Below are 23,718 nucleotides of genomic sequence, written 5' to 3'. Positions count from 1 at the left end.
AGGTCGGCGTATCAATATCCAAATCTACCATAAAGAGAAGACTGCATGAAAGTAAATACAGAGGGTTCACTGCACGGTGCAGCCACTCATAAGAATCAAGAATAAAAAGGCTAAAAAACATCTAAAAAAGCCAGCACAGTTCTGGAAGAACATTCTTTGGACAGATGAAACCAAGATCGACCTCTACCAGAATGATGGAAAGAGAAAAGTATGGCGGAGGCATGGTACAGCTCATGATCCAAAGCATACCACTTCATCTGTAACACCCGGCGGAGGCAGTGTGATGGCTTGGGCATGCATGGCTGCCAGTGGCACTGGGTCACTAGTGATTATTGATGATGTGACACAGGACAGAAGCAGCCGAATGAATTCTGAGGTCTTCAGAGCCGCCATACTGTGTGCTCAGATCCAGCCAAATGCAGCTAAACTGATTGGTCGTCGTTTCATACTACAGATGGACAATGACCCAAAACATAACGCCAAAGCAACCCAGGAGTTTATTAAAGCAAAGAAGTGGAATATCCTTGAATGGCCAAGTCAGTCACCTGATCTCAACCCAATTGAGCAGCATTTCACTTGTTAAAGTCTAAACTTCAGACAGAAAGGCCCACAAACAAACAGCAACTGAAAACCACAGCAGTGAAGGCCTGGCAGAGCATCAAAATGGAGGAAACACAGCGTCTGGTGATGTCCATGAGTTCAAAACTTCAGGCAGCCATTGCCAACAAGGGGTTTTCAACCAAGTGCTAAAAATGAACATTTTATTTAAAATTATTGAATCTGTCCAATTACTTTTGGTCCCTTTAAAAACAGGGTGGCACATGTTAAAGAGCTGAAACTCCGAAACCCTTCACCCAATTTTAATCTGGATACCCTCAAGTGAAAGCTGAAAGTCTGAACTTCAACTGCATCTGAATTGTTTTGTTTAAAATTCATTGTGGTAATGTCTATAACCAAAAGTAGAAAAATGTTGTCTCTGTCCAAATATATATGGCCCTAACTGTATATTTATATTTAGAGGTGTTGTCCAGGATTGGGGTTCCAGTCTGGATTCACTGTACGTGACTGCAGACTTGTAAATCCTCACAGTGCGCACTGTCAGGATTCTCTGGTGCCGCAACAGTCATGGAACTGCAAGTATGCGATTTGCATACTTCTGGACACATTCCAACTAGACGTGTTCGGCCTTTCTAAAGCAGTTGCACTGAGCAAGGCAGTGCATGTCTAGTTGGCACGTGACTGCATGTATGCAAATTGCATTCTTGCGGTCTCCCAGCAACGGAGAATCCTGACTGCGTGTACACCGCACGCTGTGAGGATTCAGAAGACTTCAATTCGCATAGATACTAGAGACTGGTGCCCCAAACCTGGATAAGCCCTAGATCGTTTTAGGGGGGATGTTGCCATTTTTTATTTTCAATTTCATAAGTATAATGCATTTAGAAAAGAAATATGAGATACAAAATATTGTTCTTTTCAAGCAGTGAACACAGTAAGGTAAGCCTGAAAAGGACTGCAGTTTACTATTACCAACATAATAGATGGTGACGGAGTAGAATGGCTGACAACATCTCAGCTTTATTCTCTTGATAACGTAATAAACATGACAAATACAGACAGGGAAATATGGGAAAAAAAGTCAACTGCAGTCTTAAAGGGAATCCGTCAGCAGGTTTTTGATATGTAATCTGATGACTGCATGCTGCAGAGGTTAAAATACAGATCTCAGTGATGCCTCTCTTATCAAGCTCCCTAGTTTTGTTTGCTTCCAATGATTGTTTTGACGCCAGATTATCATTGCTGTGACTCTGCAGGGCGTGCCTGCTAGTCAGACACGCCCCCTCCTGTGATAGGCAGCTCATTGTCTATGGACATTGTATATAAAGAGCCTGGTGTGGGCGGGGTTAGCTTCCTCAGCTCTGCTGCACTGCTAAATCTAAAAACTCTGATTGAGTCAGAACGGTTGCACTCAGTAAATTAAGTGATACATAGCTGGATTCAGCTTCTCTTTGCCTACATCAGGCTGCTCTCAGATGAGGTAGCAAAATTCTGCTGACAGATTCCCTTTAAGTAAGTGTCATCCAACAATGGCAGCAGGTTCACAATGTATCATTACTGAACTGCAACCCTGCTTTCTAAGTTTCTATAACAGTTTTATCATCACTGCCACATGGGGACTCTGCGAACCGCCTCCTACCTGCCGGTTTCCTCCACTCCTCTTTCGATTAGCCTGACGATAATTAAAAGAGGTGCTGGACATGGCAGCCAATAGTAGGCAGTTCACAGGGAATATTCATGTGGCCACTGGACTAGGGTCCTGCAAATTGATTCTCTCGTTGCTACGAACCACCAATTTTTCTTAAAACTAAATTCTATATGATCACCAAAACATCTATGAACTAAACAAGAACCAGGATGCGGATTTCTTCCCTACAGCTATCTATTAAATCATTATAAAAGTGCCATTATGGCCATACCTTTATTTTAAACATACTAAATTGTGATGACAGGTTCCCTTTAATACGAGGACCTTTTTTGTTGGATGTGTCCCTTTAAAGGAACACTCCAGGAAAAACTCATCCACTGTGTTATACCTAGTGTAGGGTATGAGGGTTTGACTTCTCCAGCATTGCCCCTTACGGGCTCTAATAATAAGCAGCCTTTAATTTTTTAACATAAAAAACATGAACATACCCATAATGAGCGAGGAAAAAATCTGCAACAGAAATGCATGTAAAAGACTAGGCAAAATCGCGCTTATTTTATGCACTGTGTTTCCTGCCAAGAGATGCAGAAATGGTGCAGAAAGTTCTGCTGCAAATTCTTAACTGATGACTTGATCTAGCGGGGGCAGGTGTTTTTTCCTAGTTTGGCATAATTTGGCCTGAATAATATTTCAGCTGTTTTTTACCATTTGGATAAAAACAATCTTTTTAATCCCTGAAAGCAGAGATGTATAAGATGGCAAAGAATTAAAACAAAGCATGTTACGAAGTTGTAGAACTTTTCATTATACAACGATTATGTGTTATATACAGAGCCTTGCGAAAGTATTCGGCCCCCTGGAACGTTTCAACCTTTTCCAACATATCATGCTTCAAACATGAAGATACCAAATGTAAATTTTTGGTGAAGAAACAACAAGTAGAACACAATTGTGGAAATTCAAAAACTGAAAAGTGGGGCGTGCAATATTATTCGGCCCCTTTACTTTCAGTGCAGCAAACTCACTCCAGAAGTTCATTGTGGATCTCTGAATGATCCAATCTTGTCCTAAATGCCTAATGATGATAAATATAATCCATCTGTGTGTAATCAAGTCTCCGTATAAATGCACCTGCTCTGCGATAGTCTCAGGGTTCTGTTTGAAGCACAGAGCATCATGAAGACCAAGGAACACAACAGGCAGGTCCGTGATACTGTTGTGGAGAAGTTTAAAGCCGGATTTGGATACAAAATGATTTCCAAAACGTTAAACATCCCAAGGAGCACTGTGCAAGCGATCATATTGAAATGGAAGGAGTATCATACCACTGCAAATCTACCAAGACCCGGCCGTCCCTCTAAACTTTCATCTCAAAGAAGGAGAAGACTGATCATAGATGCAGCCAAGAGGCCCATGATCACTCTGGATGAACTGCAGAGATCTACAGCTGAGGTGGGACCGTCTGTCCACAGGACAACAACCAGTCGAACACTGCACAAATCTGGCCTTTATGGAAGAGTGGCAAGAAGAAAGCCATTTCTCAAAGATATCCATAAAAAGTGTAATTTAAAGTTTGCAACAAGCCACCTGGGAGACACACCAAACATGTGGAAGAAGGTGCTCTGGTCAGATTAAACCAAAATCAAACTTTTTGGCAACAATGTAAACGATATGTTTGGCGTAAAGGCAACACAGCTCATCACCCTGAACACACCATCCCCACTGTCAAACATGGTGGTGGCAGCATCATGGTTTGGGCCTGCTTTTCTGCAGCAGGGACAGGGAAGATGGTTAAAATTGATGGGAAGATGGATGGAGCCAAATACAGGACCATTCTTGAAGAAAACCTTTTGGAGTCTGCAAAAGACCTGAGACTGGGACGGAGATTTGTCTTCCAACAAGACAATGATCCCAAACATAAAGCAAAATCTACAATGGAATGGTTCACAAATAAACGTATCCAGGTGTTAGAATGGCCAAGTCAAAGTCCAGACCTCAATCCAATTGAGAATCTGTGGAAAGATCTGAAAACTGCTGTTCACAAACGATCTCCATCAAACCTCACTGAGCTCGAGCTGTTTGCCAGGAAGGATGGGCAAGAATTTCAGTCTCTCGATGTACAAAACTAATAGAGACATACCCCAAGCGACTTGCAGGTGTAATCGCAGCAAACGGTGACGCAACAAAGTATTAAGTTAAAAGGGACGAATAATATTGCATGCACCACTTTTCAGTTTTTGAATTTCCACAAAAATTTAAAATAACCAATAAATTTCGTTCAACTTCACAATTATGTTCCACTTGTTGTTGATTCTTCATCAAAAATTTACATTTGGTATCTTTATGTTTGAAGCATGATATGTGGGAAAAGGTTGAAAAGTTCCAGGGGGCCGAATACTTTCGCACGGCACTGTACATTAAGCTCCTTTAAAGGCAGCATGAAGAAAGGGTATTTATTGAAAAGGACATAAATCCCCCCCAAAATACAAGTAGCAGCCATACTTACCAATACTAAGGTACTGCAGTGCCTTAGTACTGTGACCAGGTGTTGGTAAGTATGGCTGCTTATTCTTCGGTGATAAAGAAGGGATACATTAATAATCCTAATCATTTTCTTAAGATTTGCATTGGATTGGAATCTTCAAAACTGAAGGCCCCGGATATGTGCTGTGTCTTACTTGTGTTTCCACAATTCACTGTTAATAAGCCTTAAAGAATAAACACCATTTTAATTTTTATTTCATAAACCAATACTACACATGAAAATAAGCAACTTTGCAATATATAAAAAATATATATAAAATCTGTTTTCAATTAAGTTAGATGCTCTCATTGGTGAGATAGGAAATGACAGTTGATGTTTTTAAAATTCTATGGAGAGGGAGGAGCTAGAGGCAGACACAGGCATTCTAGGGAGGAGCTAGAGGCAGACACAGGCATTCTAGGGAGGAGCTAGAGGCAGGCACAGGCATTCTAGGGAGGGGCTAGAGGCAGACACAGACATTCTAGGGAGGGGCTAGAGGCTGACACAGACATTCTAGGGAAGAGCTAGAAGCAGACACATACATTCTAGGGAGGAGCTAGAAGCAGACACAGACATTCTAGGGAGGGGCTAGAGGCAGACACAGACATTCTAGGGAGGAGCTAGAGGCAGACACAAACATTTTAGGGAGGAGCTAGAAGCAGACACAGACATTCTAGGGAGGGGCTAGAGGCAGACACAGGCATTCTAGGGAGGAGCTAGAGGCTGACACAGGCATTCTAGGGAGGGGCTAGAGGCAGACACAGACATTCTAGGGAGGAGCTAGAGGCTGACACAGGCATTCTAGGGAGGAGCCAGAGGCAGACACATACATTCTAGGGAGGAGCTAGAAGCAGACACAGGCATTCTAGGGAGGGGCTAGAGGCAGACACATACATTCTAGGGAGGAGCTAGAAGCAGACACAGGCATTCTAGGGAGGGGCTAGAGGCAGACACAGACATTCTAGGGAGGAGCTAGAGGCTGACACAGGCATTCCAGGGAGGAGCCAGAGGCAGACACAGGCATTCTAGGGAGGAGCCACAGGCAGGCACAGACATTCTAGGGAGGAGCTAAAAGGCAGACACAAACATTCTAGGGAGGAGCAATAGGCAGGCACAGACATTCTAGAGAGGAGCTAAAATGCAGACACAGATATTCTAGAGAGGAGCTGAAAGGCAGACACAGACATTCTAGAGAGGAGCCAGGGGGAGACAGACATTCTAGGAAGGAGCTAGCGGCATACATTCTAGGGAGGAGCTAGAGGGAGACATTCTAAGGAGGAGCTAGCGGCAGACAAAGACATTCTAGGGAGGAGCTTGGGGCAGACACAGACATTCTAGGGAGGAGCTAGAGGGAGACGGACTAGGGAGGAGCTAGGGGCAGACACAGACATTCTAGGGAGGAGCTAGAGGCAGACGGACCTTCAAGGGAGGAGCTAGAGGCAGACAAAAACACTCTAGGGAGGAGCTAGAGGCAGACACAGACATTCTAGGGAGGAGCTACAGGCAGGCACAGACATTCTAGGGAGGAGCCAGGGGCAGACACAGACATTCTAGGTTTGAGCTAGAGGCAGACACAGACATTCTAGGTTCAAGCTAGAGGCAGACAGACATTCTAGGGAGGAGCTAGGGGCAGACACAGACATTCTAGGGAGGAGCTAGAGCCAGATACAGACATTCTAGGGAGGAGCTAGAGGCAAACACAGACATTCTAGGGAGGAGCTAGAGGCAGACAGACATTCTAGGGAGGAGCTAGAGGCAGACAGACATTCTAGGGAGGAGCTAGGGGCAGACACAGACATTCTAAGGAGGAGCTAGAGCCAGATACAGAAATTCTAGGGAGAAGCTAGAGGCAGACACAGACATTCTAGGGAGGAGCTAGAGGAAGACACAGATATTCTAGGGAGGAGCTAGAGGTAGACACAGGCATTCTAGGGAGGAGCTAGAGACAGGCATAGACACTCTAGGGAGGAGCTAGAGGCAGGCATAGACATTCTCCTGCAAGTTCTCCTGGAATGACAGTTACAGTTCTCCATAGAACTTTATGGGAAATAACTACCATTTCCTATCTCAGTAATGAAACAGTGTGTTCACTGAATACTGGTAAATGGAACATTTTGAGAATGAAAACTTAGTCCAGGGGGAGAAAGAAGTAGATTTCTGTTATAAGATTTATTATAAAGTTCTTATTTTCACATCTACTATTGATTTAAAAAATAAATAAATAAAAATTAAAATGACGGTTACTCTTTAATAACTTTGCTGCTAAGAACGTCACCATACCTGGAGATAGTGCATTTTATCTTCTTGAGTCTCCTTCACAGGATACATCTGTGGGATTCCCCTCTCTAAAGCCGAAAAGTCATACTTGGTAATGCGTTCCATAGCCATGATATCACCCCCATAATTGTAGTCATAAGGTCTTTCATATATGAGATCAGAGTGCACTCCACCATCAGGACTGTGGTCTGTACAAAATACAAGAGACAGATAAGGTGTAATGTGATGTCCACGTACCACCAATGAGCACCAACCAGGAGCACCACCTATGAGTATGTACATGATCACCACGTAAGAGCATCACCTATTGGTACATACATGACCACCACCTAAGAGCACCCCCCAAGATCACTACCAAAAAGGACCCTTTGTGAGTACATCCATGACCTCCTAAGAGCAACCCTCATGAGTACATACTTGACCACCACCTAAGAGCACCACCTATGAGTACATCCATGACATCACCCAAGAACAGCAGGCACGAGTACTTCTATGACCACCACTTAACAGCAACCTCATAAGTACATCCATGTCTACCACCTAAGACCACCACCCATGAGTACATTCTTGATCACCATCTAAGAGCACCACCTACTAGTACATAAATGACCACCATGGACCACCCATGAGTACATCCATAACCACTCCCTAAAAACACCCCTAATGAGTACATCCATGACCACCACCAAAGAGCACCCCTCATGAGTACATCCATGACCACCCCTCATGAGTACATCCATGACCACCACCAAAGAGCACCCTCGATGAGTACATCCATGGCCAGCTATCCATGAGTACATCCATGACTACCACCCAAAAACACTACCCATAAGTATCATCTATTAGTACTGTCTAAGAACATCACCCAAGAGTATCAACTTTGATTTTCCAGCACCATCCAAGAAGTAAATACCCCCAAATTAATTACATCAACATAAATGCATCGTTGTAACCATCCTACCAGAACCTTGGGATGATCATTTTATTGATGTCCTCCATTGCTTTGTTCCTCACCTTCATTTTCATCATCATTGGACATAATGGCTATACATTTGTCCCAGACGGCTTTCACATCTGCTCGGTATCGGTCACAGGCCCAGAGGAACATCGGCAGTAGAAGAGCTTGAACTACAGAACACCAGAGGACACCCAGGACCATCCATTCATCTGATTTGTCATACTTCAGGCTGGCAAAACTTACAACCTGTGTATATAAGAAGACATATCAATTAGACTTATAAAAAATAATTCAATACTCCCAAGCGGTAGGAGGCGACGCTGGGTGGGCAGTAGAGCTGGAGTGACAGAGGCTTCAGATCTACCATAGCTCTTTATCCTCATTTGCATATAATTTTCACCGCTGATTTCTCAGTAATGGAGAAAGGGACTGTCCATGTAGAGACATTGGTGGACTTGTCTTTGAAAGAGCTACATGTGCAAATAAATATTTTGATGGGAGTTTGGGGGGGGATGTGAAATTCTGCTCAGAGATTCCCTTTAACTCTGCTAGATGTGACAAGCTCAGCTGTGCGTCCTCTCATTATACTTAGAATTTGTATTTTTAGGATTTTGGCCAGGTGTTTGATCCTTAGATAAAAAATCAAAATCAAAGTTTTGGTGTAAAACTAGACGCAACCACCAGAGGGCAGTATTGGCAGTTACGTTGCACCAGTCTTTCCATTCTTCAGGTGATATACAAAATATCAGATAACAAGATACAGAAGACAAATACAACATACAACAATGCAAAATTGCGTCAATCTTGTACCAGCATAATCCAAAATTTATGCACTGATTAACCACTTGAATACCAGTTGATTCCATCAGGCTGCATGAATCCGACATTGGCTGCGGACCGGCCATGGACTATGGGTGTAATATTAATATATCTACGTAGCAGAACTTTGTTTTCTGACTTCTATAACTCTGGCTGCATTTAGCATTTTATTGGGGCAGTAAAACTGCACATAACATAAGTTTATACAGGCCATACTGAAGGCAACGGGAGCTGGAGCAATGTGTATACTGTGAGCTCCCCCTAGTGGTGTCTGCAGGCAACCACAATAGCAATTTAGTGACCGCTCTCCTGCCTACTTGGACCCAATACCAATTATGCCCCCTATTGTAGGTACGCCACCTACTGGCAATTATAAGATTTACATACAATGTTCAAAATTTCAAAAATAGTTTCCCCAACTTTTGTACATATAGATCCCCCCCTCAGTGCTCTGAACTGATTGGTCAGATTAACAGGAATTATTACTGTAATCGTAGAGGGCTTACTAATGAAGACTAAATGAGAACTCCACTATTGGTGGTTCTCATGGATGGGAGTTCTCCTGTTACCCCCAACATGCAATGTGAAGGTACCTTACGGGGTCAATAAACTTTCTCCCTGATCTTCCATACGTTGCAGGCACATTACCTGCAGATCGGTGGGGTCCGGACAGGTCTTCAGAGTGTCGGCCGTGATAAATGGGGTGAAATGAAAACTAATCTTCTGGATTTATGACGCTGCCTATAATACGACTTTTCAGGTTATTCCTATATTTGTTTTTTAAAGGTTACCAGCGACGTCTTATATATGCGGGCTGCTACTTCTTAGTATAAACTTTATATTAATCTTTCATTTTATATTAAATTATAAGCCGTGAGAGCTTCAGATGACGAGTAACCAAAGGAAATGCGATCATAGATCAATGTTATACGTTCATTTCGGGATCTTACTGCTCCCTTTACCTACAGAGAGGGAGTCTCACCGGCTGAGCATCTGCAATGTGTCTGCCATTATTACTACATATTTATCAGCAATGGCCCTTACAATCCTCACTACAGTTCTGGGAAGGAAAATTGAACTTATTTCATGCAATAAAATGCAAATTAATTATGTAAAAATCATACAATGTGATTTTCTGTTTTTTTATTTTTAGATTCTGTCTCTCACAGGTGAAGTGTACCTACGATAAATATTACAGACCTCTCCATTCTTTGTAGGTGGGAAAACTTGCGAAATCGGCAGTGTATCAAATACTTATTTTCCTCACTGTATCAGGCGGGAGCCGTGTGGGGGTACATCATACTGTATGAGGGGGCTGTGATGGCCGTTATACTGTGGGTGGAGGGCTGTGTCGGAACAATATACTGTTTGAGCTGATGTGGGGGCCATCATATTGTGTGTTGGGACTGTGGGGGCCATCATACTGTATGTGGGACTGTGGGGGCCATCATACTGTATGTGGGACTGGCGGGCCTCGATATCTGTGTGGGGGGCTGTGGTGACACCATGCATTTTGGGGAGTTGCGGGTAAAGCCATGCTTTGTGTGGGGATGTAGAGGCAATTTACTGTGTTGGGGTCTGTGGGGACATCATACTGTGTAGGGGGTCTGTGAGGACATCTTACTGTGTTGGGGTCTGTAGGGACATCATACTGTGTTGGGGTCTGTGGGGACATCATACTGTGTAGGGGGTCTGTGAGGACATCTTACTGTGTTGGGGTCTGTGAGGACATCATACTGTGTAGGGGGTCTGTGAGGACATCTTACTGTGTTGGGGTCTGTAGGGACATCATACTGTGTAGGGGGTCTGTGAGGACATCTTACTGTGTTGGGGTCTGTGGGGACATCATACTGTGCAGGGGGTCTGTGAGGACATCTTACTGTGTTGGGGTCTGTGGGGACATCATACTGTGTAGGGGGTCTGTGAGGACATCTTACTGTGTTGGGGTCTGTAGGGACATCATACTGTGTAGGGGGTCTGTGAGGACATCATACTGTGTAGGGGGTCTGTGAGGACATCTTACTGTGTTGGGGTCTGTGGGGACATCATACTGTGTAGGGGGTCTGTGAGGACATCTTACTGTTTTGGGGTCTGTAGGGACATCATACTGTGTAGGGGGTCTGTGAGGACATCATACTGTGTAGGGGGTCTGTGAGGACATCATACTGTGTTGGGGTCTGTGGGGACATCATACTGTGTAGGGGTCTGTGAGGACATCATACTGTGTTGGGGTCTGTGAGGACATCATACTGTGTGGGGGTCTGTGAGGACATCATACTGTGTTGGGGTCTGTGGGGACATACTGTGTAGGGGTCTGTGAGGACATCATACTGTGTTGGGGTCTGTGGGGACATACTGTGTAGGGGGTCTGTGAGGACATCATACTGTGTTGGGGTCTGTGGGGACATACTGTGTAGGGGGTCTGTGAGGACATCATACTGTGTTGGGGTCTGTGGGGACATCATACTGTGTGTAGGGAGCTGTGAGACCGTCATTCTGTGTTGGGGGCTGTGGTGGATCAGTTAATGTTAATATTGAGCAGAATTAATTTCAGCTTGTTGTTTCTGCCCTCCATAGCACTCATGGTCTCTCGTGTGACTCCTCTGGAAAAATAATTGCCCAACCATGTCTTAGAAGCATTAGCAGTCTGTAAAGGGGACAAAATACCCCATAGGGCTTAAAAAATGGTGTATACGTAAGTTTGTTGGGTTAAATTAAAGAAGGAGGGTCCCAAGCAAAGATGAAAATGGGCGCCCTATTAAAGCTCCAGATTTTATGATTGAGAATACAAGGTCCTGTTTTTTTGTTTTGTTCTCCATGCTCATCCGTGACCACTCAAGAGGATCCTTATCTCTTAGCCAGAATGAAGAACATCTACAAACAGCATCTGCAATCGTGAAGTACCTGACCTGTGCCAATAAGTGGCTACATCGGCAATGTGCTGTACTACTGGCACGTGACTGCTGCAGCCACTGATTGCCTGCAGCGGTCACATGCAGGTGTCATATAAACAAAAACTGGAAACTCTGCAGCAAGGTCAGTGCTGGATCATTGGGCAAGAAAGTAGGTGAGTACTGTTACTTTGAATTTGGAAAATGGATAACCCCTTAAAGTCACTGGGGATATCAGTAGAGTGTCTTATTGACACCTCTCCATATACTTTTCCCCAGCGAGGTTCCAGGAGCGGTATTTTCCTGTATACTGGCCCTTGGAATATTTCTATGTGAGGACGACATACCTTCTTTTTTTCTTGCGGACTTGCTTTACCACTAGTGGCATAGCGACTGGTTTCTGAGCACCGTTTTGGACTTTTACCAATTATAATATTAATTTAATATAACCAGCAATATAACCATAAAACATTTTTAAGAGATATCGACAGATAGAAACCTAATGACAATGAAAACATCAGAGGCTTCAACAGTGACAGTAACAGTGCCCCCATAACAGTAACATCTACATAGTCACAACTGTGAGTGCTGCAGCACCGCCATACCAGTGACCGACACAAAGCTCCATGGCAATGACAGGCATAAAGCTCCATAACAGTGACAGGCACAAAGCTCCATCACAATGACAGGCACAAAGCTCCATCACAATGACAGGCACAAAGCTCCATCACAATAACAGGCACAAAGATGCATAGCAGTGACAGGCACAAAGCTCCATAACAGTTACAGGCACAAAGCTCCATCAGAATGACAGGCACAAAGATGCATAGCAGTGACAGGCACAAAGCTCCATCACAATGACAGGCACAAAGCTCCATCACAATGACAGGCCCAAAGATGCATAGCAGTGACAGGCACAAAGCTCCATAACAGTTACAGGCACAAAGCTCCATAACAGTTACAGGCACAAAGCTCCATCAGAATGACAGGCACAAAGATGCATAGCAGTGACAGGCACAAAGCTCCATCACAATGACAGGCACAAAGCTCCATCACAATGACAGGCCCAAAGATGCATAGCAGTGACAGGCACAAAGCTCCATAACAGTTACAGGCACAAAGCTCCATAACAGTTACAGGCACAAAGCTCCATCAGAATGACAGGCACAAAGCTCCATCACAATGACAGGCACAAAGCTCCATCAGAATGACAGGCACAAAGATGCATAGCAGTGACAGGCACAAAGCTCCATCACAATGACAGGCACAAAGCTCCATCACAATGACAGGCCCAAAAGATGCATAGCAGTGACAGGCACAAAGCTCCATAACAGTTACAGGCACAAAGCTCCATAACAGTTACAGGCACAAAGCTCCATCAGAATGACAGGCACAAAGCTCCATCACAATGACAGGCACAAAGCTCCATCACAATGACAGGCACAAAGATGCATAGCAGTGACAGGCACAAAGCTCCATAACAGTAACAGGCACAAAGCTCCATCAGAATGACAGGCACAAAGATGCATAGCAGTGACAGGCACAAAGCTCCATAACAGTTACAGGCACAAAGCTCCATCAGAATGACAGGAACAAAGCTCCATCACAATGACAGGCACAAAGCTCCATCAGAATGACAGGCACAAAGATGCATAGCAGTGACAGGCACAAAGCTCCATAACAGTTAGGTAACGTTCACACTAGCGTTATGCTAGTGTGTGTCGGGTTAGCGTCGGGCGACGCAGCGGCGACGCACGCGTCATGCGCCCCTATACTTAACATGGGGGACGCATGCGTTTTTGTTAGTTGCGTTGTGCGACGCATGCGTCTTTTTTGCCGCAAGCGTCGGACCAAGAAAACGCAACAAGTTGCATTTTTCTTGCGTCCGATTTTCGGCAAAAAACGACGCATGCGTCGCAAAACACAGCGTTTTTGCGTGCGTTTTGCCGCGTTTTTGCGTGCGTTGTGCGTTGCGTCGCCGACACAGCGGCGCACAACGCTAGTGTGAACGTAGCCTTACAGGCACAAAGCTCCATCAGAATGACAGGCACAAAGATGCATAGCAGTGACAGGCACAAAGATACATAGCAATGACAGACACACAGCTCCATAACAGTTACAGGCACAAAGCTCCATAACAGTTACAGGCACAAAGCTCCATCACAATGACAGGCACAAAGATGCATAGCAGCGATAGGCACAAAGCTCCATAACAGTTACAGGCACAAAGCTCCATCACAATAACAGGCACAAAGATGCATAGCAGTGACAGGCACAAAGCTCCATAACAGTTACAGGCACAAAGCTCCATCAGAATGACAGGCACAAAGATGCATAGCAGTGACAGGCACAAAGCTCCATCACAATGACAGGCACAAAGCTCCATCACAATGACAGGCCCAAAGATGCATAGCAGTGACAGGCACAAAGCTCCATAACAGTTACAGGCACAAAGCTCCATAACAGTTACAGGCACAAAGCTCCATCAGAATGACAGGCACAAAGCTCCATCACAATGACAGGCACAAAGCTCCATCACAATGACAGGCACAAAGATGCATAGCAGTGACAGGCACAAAGCTCCATAACAGTAACAGGCACAAAGCTCCATCAGAATGACAGGCACAAAGATGCATAGCAGTGACAGGCACAAAGCTCCATCACAATGACAGGCACAAAGCTCCATCACAATGACAGGCCCAAAGATGCATAGCAGTGACAGGCACAAAGCTCCATAACAGTTACAGGCACAAAGCTCCATAACAGTTACAGGCACAAAGCTCCATCAGCATGACAGGCACAAAGCTCCATCACAATGACAGGCACAAAGCTCCATCACAATGACAGGCACAAAGATGCATAGCAGTGACAGGCACAAAGCTCCATAACAGTAACAGGCACAAAGCTCCATCAGAATGACAGGCACAAAGATGCATAGCAGCGACAGGCACAAAGCTCCATAACAGTTACAGGCACAAAGCTCCATCAGAATGACAGGAACAAAGCTCCATCACAATGACAGGCACAAAGCTCCATCAGAATGACAGGCACAAAGATGCATAGCAGTGACAGGCACAAAGCTCCATAACAGTTAGGTAACGTTCACACTAGCGTTATGCTAATGTGTGTCGGGTTAGCGTCGGGCGACGCAGCGGCGACGCACGCGTCATGCGCCCCTATACTTAACATGGGGGACGCATGCGTTTTTGTTAGTTGCGTTGTGCGACGCATGCGTCTTTTTTGCCGCAAGCGTCGGACCAAGAAAACGCAACAAGTTGCATTTTTCTTGCGTCCGATTTTCGGCAAAAAACGACGCATGCGTCGCAAAACACAGCGTTTTTGCGTGCGTTGTGCGTTGCGTCGCCGACACAGCGGCGCACAACGCTAGTGTGAACGTAGCCTTACAGGCACAAAGCTCCATCAGAATGACAGGCACAAAGATGCATAGCAGTGACAGGCACAAAGATACATAGCAATGACAGACACAAAGCTCCATAACAGTTACAGGCACAAAGCTCCATCACAATGACAGGCACAAAGCTCCATCACAATGACAGGCACAAAGCTCCATCACAATAACAGGCACAAAGATGCATAGCAGCGATAGGCACAAAGCTCCATAACAGTTACAGGCACAAAGCTCCATCACAATGACAGGCACAAAGATGCATAGCAGTGACAGGCACAAAGCTCCATCACAATGACAGGCACAAAGATGCATAGCAGTGACAGGCACAAAGCTCCATAACAGTTACAGGCACAAAGCTCCATCAGAATGACAGGCACAAAGATGCATAGCAGTGACAGGCACAAAGCTCCATCACAATGACAGGCACAAAGCTCCATCACAATGACAGGCCCAAAGATGCATAGCAGTGACAGGCACAAAGCTCCATAACAGTTACAGGCACAAAGCTCCATAACAGTTACAGGCACAAAGCTCCATCAGAATGACAGGCACAAAGCTCCATCACAATGACAGGCACAAAGCTCCATCACAATGACAGGCACAAAGATGCATAGCAGTGACAGGCACAAAGCTCCATAACAGTAACAGGCACAAAGCTCCATCAGAATGACAGGCACAAAGATGCATAGCAGTGACAGGCACAAAGCTCCATCACAATGACAGGCACAAAGCTCCATCACAATGACAGGCCCAAAGATGCATAGCAGTGACAGGCACAAAGCTCCATAACAGTTACAGGCACAAAGCTCCATAACAGTTACAGGCACAAAGCTCCATCAGAATGACAGGCACAAAGCTCCATCACAATGACAGGCACAAAGCTCCATCACAATGACAGGCACAAAGATGCATAGCAGTGACAGGCACAAAGCTCCATAACAGTAACAGGCACAAAGCTCCATCAGAATGACAGGCACAAAGATGCATAGCAGCGACAGGCACGAAGCTCCATAACAGTTACAGGCACAAAGCTCCATCAGAATGACAGGAACAAAGCTCCATCACAATGACAGGCACAAAGCTCCATCAGAATGACAGGCACAAAGATGCATAGCAGTGACAGGCACAAAGCTCCATAACAGTTAGGTAACGTTCACACTAGCGTTATGCTAGTGTGTGTCGGGTTAGCGTCGGGCGACGCAGCGGCGACGCACACGTCATGCGCCCCTATACTTAACATGGGGGACGCATGCGTTTTTGTTAGTTGCGTTGTGCGACGCATGCGTCTTTTTTGCCGCAAGCGTCGGACCAAGAAAACGCAACAAGTTGCATTTTTCTTGCGTCCGATTTTCGGCAAAAAACGACGCATGCGTCGCAAAACACAGCGTTTTTGCGTGCGTTTTGCCGCGTTTTTGCGTGCATTGTGCGTTGCGTCGCCGACACAGCGACGCACAACGCTAGTGTGAACGTGGCCTTACAGGCACAAAGCTCCATCAGAATGACAGGCACAAAGATGCATAGCAGTGACAGGCACAAAGATACATAGCAATGACAGACACAAAGCTCCATAACAGTGACAGGCACAAAGCTCCATCACAATGACAGGCACAAAGATGCATAGCAGCGACAGGCACAAAGCTCCATAACAGTTACAGGCACAAAGCTCCATCACAATGACGGGCACAAAGATGCATAGCAGTGACAGGCACAAAGCTCCATAACAGTGACAGGCACAAAGCTCCATCACAATGACAGGCACAAAGATGCATAGCAGCAACAGGCACAAAGCTCCATAACAGTTACAGGCACAAAGCTCCATCACAATGACAGGCACAAAGATGCATAGCAGTGACAGGCACAAAGCTCCATAACAGTGACAGGCACAAAGCTCCATCACAATGACAGGCACAAAGATGCATAGCAGCGACAGTCACAAAGCTCCATAACAGTTACAGGCACAAAGCTCCATCACAATGACGGGCACAAAGATGCATAGCAGTGACAGGCACAAAGCTCCATAACAGTGACAGGCACAAAGCTCCATCACAATGACGGGCACAAAGATGCATAACAGTGACAGCTACAAAACGTCATAACAGAGAGCTGCAGCACTGCCATATCAGTGATGGCCATAGACACTCCTAACAATGAGCCGCACAAAGCTCCACAACCGTGACACGCACAAACCTCCACAATAATTACAGGCACAAACCTCCATAACAGTGAAAGGAACAGACTTCCATAACCGTGAAAGTATTTTTTAAACGTTATTTTTTACTTTTACAACAACATTTTTTTATGTTCGCTTTTTCCCCCAGCATTTTCTGGGCAACCACAGTGCCCCCATAACAATGACCACTACCACTGTATCTATGTCCTGCAAGTTTGAGGCCCCAAATCATTCTAAAAGTGGCAACCACAGCACTTAACAGTGACAGCCGCAGTATCCCAGTAACAGAGCCACAGGACCTCCACAACAGTGACAACTGCAGTCACACATAAAAGTGACAACCACAGGATCTCCACAACAGTGACAGCTGAAAACTCACATAATAGTGACAGGCAAAGCACCTGCATAACAGTGACAGCCATAGACCCCCATATCAGTGACAGACACGGAACTCCATAACAGTGACATAAAGTGAAAATGTCTGAGAGCTTCTATTGATCAAGTTAGGATCATTTTGATGGACGTCTACCTTTAGGTAGTGATCATCAAATTCCCTAACAATTTTGCTCTTCTCCTCCGTTGTAGCTAATGAGTCCAGTGGGCGGTCCTTCTAAGTGACTCTAAGTCTTCCCTATGTAGGTAGAGCAGCCCACTGGACTCATAAATCCAAAGTGACCAGTGAGCTAGATCAATGAATGAAAAGATATACTGCGTCTGACCCATAATAGTATCAGTCTGCTCAGCTCCCACTACCCCAAAACATGGTGCTGACAGGTAATTGCTGCTCTGTCAGTGGGACAGTTTTGCCATTAAACGCCGTCAATGCAAGTGAAAATTCAATGAACTCAACAGCATTGTCCTTTCAGTCACACGTGTCCATTATGTGCCTGAAGGGGACACATGACAGGAAATGATTCTGGTAAATGTTATCACTTGTGTCCGATCCACAAGACGCCGATGACGGACGGGGGATCTGATCGACTCATTATTTATATATAGCATCTGGCGGAATTAGAGCCATGTAACGCAGCTGATTGAATCAGAGAGTTTAAAGGGAGATTAGCGACCCCGAGCTGCAGTCACAAACTGTAAGAAACGTCGTATAATATTGACAGGTTAATCTGGATTTCAACTGGGATTCCCTAAAATCCGATAATACCTATTGTGCCGTAATCGCTTGTTGAGTGATGCTGGAGCCTACATAGTTTACACGGAAGAGAACGATAACTACTGACTGGGAACTAGAAACGCCCGTCTAGACAGGCTGCCGATAACCTGACCAATGAGCAAAATCTGGTGAAATGATCCTTTGTGCTGCTCAAAAGATCATCGTCCTCGGCAGCACATCCTCCTGTGTAAACAACTCGTGCTGCCCAGAACTTCGCGATTTATGCGCAGTGGACAATTTATTATCATTCAGTGCACAGCTAAAGATGGGGTTGGACTGTGTAAGAAACTATTAGACGACAGCCGACCAGCTAACATGTTGACGGTTGGGTCCCATTTAATGCAGCTCACCAGGGTCCTGGTCGTTGCAGTAATGTCATTTTCCTCTAGAGGAGAGTGATATTACGTTTGGAGGCCAGGAAGGACAACTGACTCCAGGTATCACAAACATGCAACACATTTTGCACTCCAGGCCACCAGAGGGAGCTCTGCTCCTATTAATTAGGGCACTCCTCACACTTAGGTAAAACTGGTTGCCTGGGGAGGAAGGTAGGGAGTTGCTGGCTGAGCTCCGCTCAGTTAGTTGGTCGTTGACAGGGGTGGGATCCTGTCAGAGGCTGAGACAGAAGGACACGGAGCTGTGCCTGCCCTAAGTGCGGCAGCTTCTAGAAAGAGACACTGAAGGAGGACTGTATTGTAGAGAGGGTGAAGAAGTCATAGCAAAGGAGTGGATACCAGAGGAGTTCTGCCCTGCACAGGCTGCCTTCTTCTGAGGCGCAGGATCCCGGTAGCCAGAACACCGAGGGAGCAACTACCCTTTATGCCTTGCTCCAGAGACCAGCAGGACAGCTAATTTCACGTTACCCTACACCCAGGAGACAAGGTGGCACCCCTTAGAGGCTGGGGCATGATAGAGTCCCTGTATAACGCCTCAAGCCACCAGTCATACAGGTTTGTCCTATCGATCTGGGGGACAGAGAGAGAGACATAACATCTACAACAGTTGTGAGAAGCTTAGCAGTAAGGGACTACAACACCACGGCGCTACAGGAAGGCTACTAATTTCCACCTGGATAAGGGGACTCTGGACTTGCCTCCAAACCGGCCGGACTCTGCCTGCCCTGTGATCTGGTGCTCTGGACTGTGGATGCTGAAGTCTTCAGTAAAAGGTAAAGAGACTGCAACCTTGTGTCCGCGTTCTTCACTGCGCCTCTCACCATCCACCATCTACACACTTGGAAGCCCTGGGGACACACTTCACCTGTGGGAAGGTATACCATCTAGCTGCCATAACATCACCCCAGCGGACCCCTTAAAGCAGCGTCGGTCACCCTGACCGAATACCACAGGTGGCGTCACGAACATATCCCTTTTTATTATTATTATTATTATTATACATTTTTATAGCGCCATTTATTCCATGGCGCTTTACATGTGAATACGGGGCAAATATAGACAATTACATTAACCATGAGCAGATAACAAGGCACACGAGTACATAAGGAGGGAGGACCCTGCCTGCGAGGGCTCACAGTCTGCAGGGGGTGGGTGAGGATACACTAGGAGAGGGAAGAGCTGGCTGTGCGGCTGTTCAGTAGGTTGAGGATCACTGCAGGCTGTAGGCTTGTCGGAAGAGATGAGTCTTCAGGTTCTTTTTGAAGGTTTCTATGGTAGGCGCAAGTCTGATGTGTTGGGGTAGAGAGTTCCAGAGTATGGGGGAAGCACGGGAGAAGTCTTGGATGCGGTTATGGGAAGAAGAGATGAGAGAGGAGTAGAGAAGGAGGTCTTGGGAGGATCGGAGGTCGCGTGTAGGTAGGTACCGGGAGACCATGTCACAGATGTATGGAGGAGACAGGTTGTGGATGGCTTTGTATGTCAGTGTGAGGGTTTTGAACTGGAGTCTCTGGGCGATAGGAAGCCAGTGAAGGGCTTGACACAGGGGAGAGGCTGGGGAATAGCGGGGGGACAGGTGGATTAGTCGGGCAGCAGAGTGTAGGATGGATTGGAGTGGTGCCAGAGTGCTAGAGGGGAGTCCAGAGAGTAGGAGGTTGCAGTAGTCGAGGCGGGAGATGATAAGGGCATGCACTAGCGTTTTTGCAGTGTTGCGGTCAAGGAAAGCACGGATCCGGGAAATATTTTTGAGTTTGAGACGACAGGAGGAGGCAAGGGCTTGGATATGTGGCTTGAAAGAGAGGGCAGAGTCGAGGATCACCCCGAGGCACCGGGCGTGTGGGACTGGGGATAGTGAGCAGCCATTGACATTGATGGATAGATGTGGTGGAGGGGTAGAGTGAGATGGGGGAAAGATGATGAATTCTGTTTTGTCCATGTTCAGTTGTAGAAAGCGAGCAGAAAAGAAGGCTGAAATGGCAGACAGACAGTGCGGGATTTTGGTAAGCAAGGAGGAGAGGTCAGGTCCGGAGAGGTAGATCTGCGTGTCGTCGGCGTAGAGATGGTACTGCATACCGTGGGATTCTATGAGCTGTCCCAGGCCGAAAGTGTAGATGGAGAAGAGTAGGGGTCCTAGAACAGAGCCTTGAGGAACACCGACTGACAAGGGGCGAAGTGAGGAGGTGGTGTGGGGGAGGGAGACACTGAATGTTCGGTCTGTCAGATATGACGAGATCCAGGAAAGGGCCAAGTCTGTGATGCCAAGGGATGAGAGGATTTGTAGCAAAAGGGAGTGGTCAACAGTGTCAAAGGCAGAAGACAAGTCCAGGAGAAGGAGGACAGAGTAGTGTCGCTTGCTCCTGGCAGTTAGTAGGTCATTGGTGACTTTAGTTAGGGCAGTTTCAGTTGAGTGATGGGAACGGAAGCCTGATTGTAACCGATCAAAGAGGGAGCAGGAGGAGAAGTGGGAGGACAGTTCAAGATGGACGTGTTGCTCCAGCAATTTGGAGGCATAAGGGAGAAGAGATATTGGGCGATAGCTAGACACAGAGGATGGGTCGAGGGAGGGCTTTTTGAGGATGGGTGTGATCTTGGCATGCTTGAAGGATGAGGGAAAGACACCTGTTGTGAGTGAGGGGTTGAAGAGGTGCGTTAGGGTTGGGATGAAGACCGTGGAAAGGTTAGGGATGAGGTGGGATGGGAGCGGGTCAAGCGTGCAAGTGGTGAGGTGTGATCTTGACAGGAGGGTGGAGAGCTGATCTTCTGTCATGGTGGAGAAGCTGGTTTTGGAGGAGCAGGGTTGAGCAGCTAAGAGGGGCAGTGGGCGCTGTGGGCTAAAGCTTTCTCTGATCGTATTGATCTTCTGTTTAAAGAAAGAGGCGAAGTCATCAGCAGAAATGAGGGGGGAGGGAGGAGGTGCGGGGGGACGGAGTAGAGAATTGAAAGTGTTTTAAAGCTGTTTAGAGTTGTGAGACAGGGAGGATATGAGGGATATACACTTCACCTGTGGGAAGGTATACCATCTAGCTGCCATAACATCACCCCAGCGGACCCCTTAAAGCAGCGTCGGTCACCCTGACCGAATACCACAGGTGGCGTCACGAACATATCCCTTTAAAGATCTTTCCCTTTAACATGGACATCCCAGGGCCACGGACCGGGTCAGCCACCGTGACATCCCACTGTGAACCGAAGGACCCGATACCGAGTACCCCTAGCCCTTGGGGGCGCTCCATTAACGCCGCGCATCGTGTGTAAAGAAGCCCCATTTTTTAGGTTTGTGTTCTGTTTTGCGTTTTTCCATGGATAGGCCACATTACGATTTATGGAGCTGTTCACATGTCCGTATTTTATGCTGACCGTGAGTCCGCCAAAAACAAATCACAGAGATGCCCCTTTCGATCCAAGTCACAGATCAAAATTACCCTATGGGTCCGTGAAACTTTCACTAATGGCACACATCGCCGTCCACACGCTGTCTGAATTTAGCATTTTAATATATAGGAGAAGCTTTGCAATCTTTTTTCCATACGAGAAAATCACTGTTAGTTTTTACCAACACTGAGCGAACTCTGATGAAAATATGATCCAAAAAATTGATGGAAAATGTATAAGGTTTTTTTTTCCATACCTGTAAAATTACTCTTGTCTGAATGAGGCCTCAGGCCTCCATTATTCTGATCAGAGTTTGATCAGAGTGTGGTATGTCATCCGATTTTCTTGTAGGTGGAGAAATTAAGAAAAAAGTTTCTCCACCTTCTCCTTTCTGACAGTCCATGAAAATCGGACCGCACTCGGATGTCATCAGAGTGATGTTAGATTTTTTTTCACGGACCCATTGCTGATTTTGATCAAACCCTTGGATCAACGTTTTTGCCACTGTATATTTTAAAAAAAATGTGAGTGGAAGAAAAATTCCTCAAAATAAAAAGTACCATGGTTGCAACCTATGAACGCAACCTAAGAGCCCTGCAAGGACAGTGTAGCTCCTGCAAAGGCTATGACCCCCTTAATGCTTTACGTGATATTTCGCAAAATGGAGACCCCGGAGCACCATGGACTCATTGATTTGTTAATTGAAATAGTCTAATGATATTTCACCAAAGTCTGCACAAGAGCACAGAGAACCCACTGTTCTACTGATCACTGGTGATCCCCACAAGTTACGCTTTATCCGCAAGGTGCCCATACACATTAGACTTTATGCACATGGTGCCCATACACATTAGACTTTATCCACATGGTGCCCATACACATTAGACTTTATGCACATGGTGCCCATACACATTAGACTTTATGCACATGGTGCCCATACATATTACACTTTATGCACATGGTGCCCATACACATTAGACTTTATGCACATGGTGCCCATACACATTAGACTTTATGCACATGGTGCCCATACACATTAGACTTTATGCACATGGTGCCCATACACATTACACTTTATGCACATGGTGCCCATACACATTACACTTTATGCACATGGTGCCCATACACATTACACTTTATGCACATGGTGCCCATACACATTACACTTTATCCACATGGTGCCCATACACATTAGACTTTATGCACATGGTGCCCATACACATTACACTTTATGCACATGGTGCCCATACACATTACACTTTATCCACATGGTGCCCATACACATTACACTTTATGCACATGGTGCCCATACACATTAGACTTTATGCACATGGTGCCCATACACATTACACCTTATGCACATGGTGCCCATACACATTACACTTTATGCACATGGTGCCCATACACATTAGACTTTATGCACATGGTGCCCATACACATTACACTTTAGCCACATGGTGCCCATACACATTACACTTTATGCACATGGTGCCCATACACATTAGACTTTATGCACATGGTGCCCATACACA

General features: G+C 45.8%; 1 protein-coding gene across 2 annotated transcripts in view; it reads right to left on the bottom strand.

Moving 5' to 3' along the window:
- The window catches only part of GPR153 (G protein-coupled receptor 153), a 93,669-nt gene that overhangs the window by 9,612 nt on the left and 60,339 nt on the right, over positions 1–23,718 (bottom strand). For both annotated transcript variants that reach the window (XM_069742902.1, XM_069742903.1), the window contains exons 4-5: positions 8,022–8,211; positions 7,011–7,195 (exon numbers count right to left, since the gene is read on the bottom strand). In XM_069742902.1, the coding sequence (XP_069599003.1) occupies positions 7,011–7,195; positions 8,022–8,211 (375 nt within the window). The remainder of the gene's footprint in view (positions 1–7,010; positions 7,196–8,021; positions 8,212–23,718) is intronic.

The sequence above is a fragment of the Ranitomeya imitator genome, chromosome 10 (assembly GCF_032444005.1).
Source record: "Ranitomeya imitator isolate aRanImi1 chromosome 10, aRanImi1.pri, whole genome shotgun sequence".
Taxonomy (NCBI): Eukaryota; Metazoa; Chordata; class Amphibia; order Anura; family Dendrobatidae; genus Ranitomeya; species Ranitomeya imitator.
Note: the sequence above shows the minus strand (reverse complement) of the source record. Positions and strands in the feature narration are given on the sequence as shown.